General features: G+C 37.8%; 1 protein-coding gene across 1 annotated transcript; it reads left to right on the top strand.

Moving 5' to 3' along the window:
• The first annotated feature begins 296 nt into the window (after positions 1-296).
• On the top strand, positions 297-8,071 carry LOC131784385 (pre-rRNA-processing protein TSR2 homolog). The gene is made up of 5 exons (XM_059101193.2): positions 297-460; positions 1,290-1,381; positions 1,932-2,138; positions 2,872-2,995; positions 7,919-8,071. Exons 1-5 carry the CDS (start codon positions 298-300, stop codon positions 7,996-7,998), a joined length of 666 nt encoding a protein of 221 aa, XP_058957176.2. The 5' UTR covers position 297; the 3' UTR covers positions 7,999-8,071.
• The last annotated feature ends 367 nt before the right edge of the window (positions 8,072-8,438 follow it).

Raw genomic sequence — 8,438 nt, 5'->3', positions numbered from 1 at the left:
ATTAGGCGGAAATGTCCCGACGAAAGCGTCCGAGAAAAGATCCACCCTCAGTCCTCCCTGGCTACGCTATTGTTCGAGCGGCATCCCTTATGAGCTAATAGGTTTATAAAAGTTGATTGAGGATGTTCAGATTTCCTTTTTCCTGGTTGGGATCTGTTTCACTGACAGAGAAAAATCAACACTTCGTACTTTCCTGGTGAAGGTATTTGAGCGAGAGAAACTGGAATCGAAAGTTTAGGTGCGTCCTCAGCATCAACATACAGCGGTATCAACCGAAAACTTATTACGAAATCCAAGATGGCGGAAGAAAACTCCGATATTTTGCTTGGTTCGGTACAGTTTGTCCTAAGCAATTGGTCAGTTTTACAACTCGCTGTTGAAAATAGTTTTGGAGGGACAGATACTACAGAAAAAGCAAAATGGATGGTAGATGTTGTAAACCAAGTGTTGCGAGATAACAGTATGTATAGAAGTTTGTCTTTCCTGGAAAGATGGATTCGAACTTGTTCGATAAAATTTCTTTGTGTAGTTATTATAGCATGTTTAATGCTTTTGAATGTAATCACCGGCTAGAGACCGTTGAGGGTGACCATTTTGTATAAGGTTTTAACAATACGATTGAGATCTTGACTAAAGTTTCTGCTTTCTCGTCCAATGTACAAGCGTTGCTTTCTATGTATAGTTTAATTGCACGTGATAAGACTGAGTGTTGTCTACTGGTGTGATTATGAAAATTTGGGATCTTGAAGTAGTAGGATAAACTGAAGTATTGTTAATAGAAGGGTACGAGGAGTTAAAGGGAGGGGAATTGATATTTTCCTCTGTGCTTGTTTATTTATATATTTGAATTTTTTATCACCCAGAAGGTGACGCTTTTCCTAGTTAACTGGACTAAAAGGCGATGACATTAGAGGGGATGTACGCAAAATTTGGCCACGAAATGAGGATAATACCACCTTCTCCCCACAAGAAAATTCGAGAAACACGAATGAACATTAAATAAAACAAGCATTTCAGGAATTTTGACCAGTATATCCAATAACACTGTCCAATTACATGGACTATCCCAATATGGCTTGGATATTACCCCGGTTAGCCAACTAAAAAAGAAATCAAAATCCTGTGACATTTGTCTTTTGTGGTGAATTATTTACAGTGGAGCATAAGAGAGAAAACGTGCTAATTCAGGGGACAAGTTTCAGTTTCTATAGCTTGCAGCAGGTCATCTTTTTTGATTGGGGTGATTTCAGATATTTAAATGCTATTATTAATGTTTTTATTTGTTACAGATACCATAGAAAACTATGAGTTAGAGGATTACATTGAGGAGATATTGTTTAATGAATTTGACACTATGGTGGAAGATGGTAGTTTATCAAAGGTAAGAATTGAATAGTTACTGCCAAACTTATTAAACTCTGCTCTGAGAGAATAAATCTGGGCCAGGGTGTTCAAAGCTGGATAAAATAACCCAGGGTTAGTGTGAAATCTGACTGCAGATCTGAAAGCTTCAAAAGAAAACTCTGTATAAGTTTACTCTTTAATTTGGGCTATTACATGTTATAGAGTTGCTCTTTATAAGATCAGAACAGGTAAAGCATCAAGTTGCAGCAACTTATCCTAAAGGCAGGTGGCAGTAGAAATGTGCCTTGTGTGATGCAGACAGTCTTTGTTAAATTTAAACTTGTTTGAATTTGTGCAAGTGATCACAGGAGGAAAGTGAGGCACAGGGACTTGTTGTGGAGGCAATACACCTCAAACAATTTTCTGAGAAGATTTTTTGGCAGCAACTGGAAATTTGAAAGGCTGCATCATGTGATTGCATAATTTACAAAATTGAAATTTTTCTCTCCTTTTCATGGGCATGATTTAAAACAATAATCTTAGAGGTTCATGTTTTATTATTATATTCTACTCCATTTGTGTGACAGGTTGCACAAAAATTATGTGAATTTCACAGACTATGGAAGGAAGGAAAATTACTGCAGATGCAACAGCAAATAAGCTCAGCTCCTGTAAAAAAGTTTACACCTGCAGTCAAAAGCAAAGCATCAGCAGCTCATAGTGATAGTGATGATGATGACAATGATGAGGAACAATTGAGGGGTACCGAAGTTCCCTGTAATGGTTATCACAAGGTAATGGTGGCTAAACTTAGAAGAAAAACAAATTGCCATGTAATTTCATTGTGTTGTGTGCTTGAGCGATAAACTTTACCCTCATTCTGCCCCTCTCTATCCACAAGGATAAATGGGTACTTGCAAATAATCAGGGAAGCTGAAGAAACTGTGGTGTTGCGTCAGTGAGAGAGTATAACAGGGTAATTTAGTTTTAACAACTGAGTTGAATATGTAAATTGGCCACTGTGAAGAGTTTAAATTGGCCACTGTAAAGAGTTTATAGGCTGATGTTTCGAGCAATAGCCCTTTGTTAGAATGACTGTCCAATCACTCTGATAAAGGGCTAACGCTCGAAATGCCAGCCTTTAAACTCATTATGGTGGCCAATTTACTTTTTCAACTCAGTTGTTAACACTAAATTACCAGAATTATCTATATACTGACATCCCAACTTAGGGGAGAAGCAACAGTCCTAGCAACTTCATGCTACAAAAACAGTGATAACAGCCTTTTGGATGGGCTGCATGGTTCTACAGCACACTCTACCTTAAAATTCTTGGTGGACAGGGTGTGGTTGGATGGAAGGGGAATGATAGATGGGGATGAGAGAGTTGGAGAGTATAATCCATAACTTATCAGTATCCCAGACAGGACAAAGTTTTATGTGTAATGCCTTAGAAAGTAGGATATGATCCAACTTGTGGGCATGACCTTGTCACAAAGCACACTAAAACTTCTGTGTATGTTTAAGGATGACAGATCAAACAGGTCAACCATCAATCAGCAATTTAATGGACTTAACATCTCAGAGAATAGTGCACAATGTCAGCCCAGCTGCTCACAAACAGGAGCAACAGGAAATGAGGTGTCTAGTGGTAAGTATAGCTTAATTGAATTCAGTCTTATTTTCATCCTAATTGTAAACCATTGACCCTTTACATGTAACTTCAATTAGTGACCAAGACAGAATTTCTCCTTACACTATCAATACAATATCAAGCAGGCAAGTGATAAGAATAAAGAAAAATATCAATTTGGAGATTATTAGTTGATCCAATACCAAATTCTCTGAATCAACATCATGAGAATTGTATGGCAGACAGTAAGGAGAAATACTAATGAGATCTTGGAAGTAAAAGGATTGATTAACTTTTCTTCTCAGTGCTTGGTTTGCTTGCTTTTTTTTTTTCATCATTGCCTAGATGGTAAAAACTAAAAAGTTTAACATTTTTTCCACCATTTAAACTTAGATTTTTGACCAAATTTCCAAAATACTTGGGCAAAAGTATCTGGTATACTAATACCCAAAATTTCTTAACCTGATTCAAATCTGTCACCAAATACACCTGAAATATTATTGTAAAAAAAAAAATGAGAGCCTGTTTCGTTATAAGACAACACCTTTAAGACAGGGTTTAGTTTTATATATTAAGCAAATTCATTGCTAATGTCTTAATCATTTAACTCCCATGAATGGCTGAGACAGAATTTCTCCTTACAATATCAATACAAAATCAACCAGCTAAGTGATGAGAATAAAGAAAATATCAATTTGGGGATAACTAATTGATCCAATACTAAATTCTCTGAACTAGCATTATAAGAATTGTATTGTTGACAGTAAGGGGAATTACAAATTTGATGTGGGAGTTAAAGGGTTAAAGAGTTGGAGCTGACGCAATAGCGTGAACAGCTTGGTATAAATTCCAACAGACACACTAGCTGTTCATCCAAACGTACAGCTACTAAATTTAATTTGCTACGCGCGTGCGATAAAGTAAAAATCTTAGAACTCCACAGGGTATCGAATTTCTGATCTCTGGATTTCGCCTTCTTATGTTCTACGACTGAACAGTAAACGACTCGATGGTGAGTCAGACCACTGCGAGGAACACGAGTGACAAAGGTACTGCATACTGCCAGGGTCGAGGACCAAGTTTGAGATTTTCTGTCTCAGTGGCGAATCCAGGGAAGGGTCTGGAGGTTCCAGAACCCTCTCTCGTCAGACCTGTGGGTAATTTTCCTCCTTGTCTAAAACCAAAAAATCCTTCCAAGAACAGGATCACATATTGTTACTCAACTTGAAGTATTTGAAAGTTGTTAATATTTCTAGGCTTATTTAGGCTTCAGTGTTAAAACAAAAAAAACTAGAGATAAAAACTTCTGTGTTTAGTGAATAAAAGTTTGGACCCCTCCTGTCAATAATTTTCATTCTAGTTCAATTTGTTCGGCATGAACAGTTTAAATTTCTTATTATGGCCTTCACGGCCTGTTTCACTTCCCTGATCTTCCAACAGAAAAGAATTGGATTTAGAGACGAGTTGAAGTAAAGTAAGGATAGGAATGAATGAATAAATGGGATTTGACGAAACTTGCCACGATATTGAAGAAATGAAGCAACACAAATGGGAAGATAGCAAGAAATTAATCCGAGCTGTACCCATGCTATGGTAGAGACTGTTTTCTTGTATCGTGCTACATTTATTGCGGTTGACGCGAGACTATTTGAAGCCGGTATTTGTTCTGGAGGATGGTTCTGCACGTTCTGCAGTTTGTGTCGGAGACGGATGTAGATGTTGGTGTAAGAGAAAACCGAGATCACGAGAGAAATCAACTGACACAAATTGTACAGATGAATTGAAATATGAGAAATAAAGGCACACACAGCTAGTGTACCATTTATAAACCATATACAAACAAGGACCCCGCGCACTCGCCTCAAGGTGGCAACGTATCTGTAATTCAGCCCCAAAAACAGCGCGAGAAGTCTATCCACACTTATTGCAGCAGACGTCGCGAGAGATACTCCACAAAGGACGAGAGCGGACATTGGCAGAATTAGTCTAGTAACGTAACGGAAAATGTTCATGTCGAAGTTCGCTAGTCCTGCGTTGACAAGGCTTGTTGCATACAACGGTTGTGAAATAAGTCCCACACAAAGGTCAGTCACTACCAGACATTGTAACAAAACTTTCGTCGGAGAATGAATCGAAGTCACTTTGTGTAGAGCAAGTAAGATGATAACATTGCCTAGCGATGCAGTGACCGAGAAAGCGATGTTTATTGCTGCGAAGACTGCAGCCGCTTCTACCGACGGATGGAGGAGTTTTTCCGTGGTGTTTTCCCCTGGCATTTTTCTTTGGACAGCGTTAGTAAGGAAGTTAAATGCCATGGTCGTCTACGCTATTTATGGCCGCTCTTAATGGATGGTACTTTAATGAGCAGCCCACGATAAACCATTTAATTTGGGATCAGCACTTGATGGCTGTACCATCTGAGTTCCAATAAAGCGGCTACATTCGTCAATTGAATGAAACTTTTCCACTAAGTTGAAATGACGAAAAAATTGCAAAATTCTACTGATTTATTGTTATATTGATTTTAATTAATTTTCAACAAAAACAAATGAAAACTAAGTGTTTCTGAACCACCGATTTAATTTTGCGTTAATCTTCGAAATGTTTGAATTTGCAGTTAATAATTTTTTTTTTGCAAAATATGCTCCGTGCGCTTCTTGTTCGTTATTGCACTTTGTGAGTACAAAGATGAAATTCGGTTTAATATTCGCATGGCTAAAACTAAAAAGAAAACTGTTTTATTTCCTCCTGCAAAAAGACTCGTTACATTTATTCGGTATAAGTAATTACGCGGCAAGTGCAGGTTATTGCACGGACCAAAGAAATTACCGCAAGTTAATGCCCGTAATTAAAACAACATTTTACTTACCGCCTCGGATATCAACGCAGCCTCCTCTAAAAGGCTATGCAGCAACCATTTGGAATATGAAAGCCCATAGCAGTGGTTATTAGATCGAGAAAAGTTGGGATATAAGAAGAAAAAGTTTATAACGACCTTTTCAAAACTTTCTGAGTTTTAATTGTTTACTTTCATCTTGAAGAAGATAATGTACGTGAATTTTGATCTTTTTTTAAACTTCTTTTTGCCTTCCGGAAGGCAGAAAAGGAACCAACCACTAGTAATGAAAATAGAACAATTTGCAGAGGTAACTGTAAGCGGACTATACAACATCACGCATCACTGTAAATACCTTGATTCAAGTTACCTGTTTCAACCGGTGAATTTTCTTAGCAGTGGTAGAAGTAATATTTAGCTATTTTACTTACCAGTTGTCGACATTTATTACAAACGAGATGAACGTATCTATAATTTTAAATTTATATAATTCAGTTACATGTAGGTCTTAAGAACAACTGTTCGTGATATTTATAAATACATTTATGTTCATTAAATACCCTGAATTTAAGCTCGAGGTTAAATTCGCGTTCTACTTTCCGTAACAAGAGTATACAGAGAAAAAAAGGCTTGTAAAGTGTTCGTCTTAGCTCTATGGCCTGTGCAGCTGGCTGGAAAGGGAACAGCGAAGCCGCGGAACGAGTGAGGAGGTTTCTTCACTCGGAGCGCTGTCGCTCATTTTCGTTTTTCTTCCGACTCGTGATTTATCGTTGGAGCGCTATAGACATCTCCATGAAACGTGCTGATGGCAATATTCAGTTTCATTTACAATTTCACCAAACAAACATCGAACATATTTCTACTAAACGCCTGCAAAATTAAGTTCAACACAAACTGTAATTAAGTGTTAGGGATAGAATGTAAATAACAGAATCAGTTATGTAAAAAAATATATTCATCCTCAATTAGTCCTGTTTTATTTATTGAACTTTTGTATTTATTCTTCACATGCATCAATGTTAGTTTACATACAATCTTTCAGTCGCACCAACTGAATATCGCGAAAAGTAGGTAAAGGCACCTTTAATTTTTCGTGCGTTACTTCTTTTAAATGTTTGGCGACATCTCTGTGATAGCTTTATATTGCTAACTTAAAGTTGCTTTCCCATTTGGAATTATTTGGGCGACAAACATTTCCCTTCTTTTGCTCTGGTTCAATAAAATCGTCCGACTGGCCCCAATCCACGAAAACAGTGCTTTATCCTCTACAATGTAACATCAAATGGACGATTCGAGTGAAGCCTTTAGAGCTACAGCGTTTCTTTATTATTCCAGCGTTCTTTACGGCATATTCAGGGAATGTGGCCGTCAGGGTCTCAACCGAATCGTTCCTTTAATTAACATGCTACCGAAGGACAACTTCAAACGTTTTCTCTATCATCAGCATGCATGTTCTCTGTACTTTTCACCGCACTTTTCCTGTGGTATTGGTAAATATAAATTGTTTGACAATCGAGAGCTTCCTTAGCGAAAATGTCTTTTATTCTCATTATATCGCTATTTGATGCAGCAGTGAATTGTATGGAGAAATTAGGTGCGTCCAAATAGTCTGACCTTCTAGTATTTAATTCCCATCACATATTTAATCATAATATTAATTTCACTGGGGCAGCATTTTTTCGAAATGAGACGACAGCGACGGGTACGCATATTGATGTGAATAATCCTGATTTTGCGTAGTAAGCCTTGTGTAGCATACGTATGCTGTGTAAAGGGACCGGTCATCATTTATCATGGGAAGGGGGGGGGAGGTGGGTCGGAGTATTCCGGTCGTGCCAAAATAAAATTCACCTGATACCCCCAAGGATGTGTAATATACTAACGTTCCTCCCTAGTTGGAAGTCAATTTTCTGTAGTTTCCCCCCCCCCCCCACCCCCCAATGTTCTTATTGCAACGACTGATCCCTTCTCCTTTGCCCCTGAAAACTGTGCTCCGCTAGAATCTTCGGATCAACCCACCTCAAATGGCTAGGGCCCTAGGTGATCCTCGCAGCAATGTACTAACGTTATATATAATTCCATTTTCCTTTTAATTCTATTTGCAGAGCAATTAACCGTTCAATCGATGAACCAAGATGAGGAGGAAGAAGGATGGGAAGTCGTTCGACGATCGAAGAAACGTTAAACGAAGTGCCTGAAATGAAAAAAAAAACGAAATTAAAAGAGATATGTTATACTGACAAACTAATGTGTGTTTCTCTGTGTCTTTCCTAGTGTAATTTCCTTTCAAAACAACGCGGTTCAGAAGTGCTAGTTGTTTTTTATGAATTTTATATTTGAGGTAACAAATCCTAGAACATGGTTCATGGGTTGCCTTTTCGGACAGAACTGGTGACCGTTTAGATTCTGATATTTTCAAACACTTCCAGTAGTATTTTCTCTCCATGGGAAATTCAGGGCGTTTTAATTAGAATTTTCAGTCATTTAACTAAGTAAGTGAAAGAAACATTAAACAACGAAGTCAAGTATTTACACTATTGTGAGATAACTGTAAAAGACTTAGCTTTACATCGTGCAAGAACTAAGAAAATACGCAAGATTATGTAAGGCCCTCGGCCCAGCTGA

Source organism: Pocillopora verrucosa, chromosome 14 (assembly GCF_036669915.1).
Source record: "Pocillopora verrucosa isolate sample1 chromosome 14, ASM3666991v2, whole genome shotgun sequence".
NCBI classification, from domain to species: domain Eukaryota; kingdom Metazoa; phylum Cnidaria; class Anthozoa; order Scleractinia; family Pocilloporidae; genus Pocillopora; species Pocillopora verrucosa.
The sequence above is the reverse complement of the archived record's forward strand: the minus strand, read 5'-3'. Positions and strand labels throughout refer to the sequence as shown.

Bases quoted from the DNA above. Each gene is read 5' to 3' on its own strand.
- LOC131784385 (XM_059101193.2), top strand. From the start codon at position 298: ATGGCGGAAGAAAACTCCGATATTTTGCTTGGTTCGGTACAGTTTGTC. The intron at 1,382-1,931 runs GTAAGAATTGAA...TTTGTGTGACAG, and splicing joins AAGATGGTAGTTTATCAAAG to GTTGCACAAAAATTATGTGA. The intron at 2,996-7,918 runs GTAAGTATAGCT...TTCTATTTGCAG, and splicing joins AGGAAATGAGGTGTCTAGTG to AGCAATTAACCGTTCAATCG.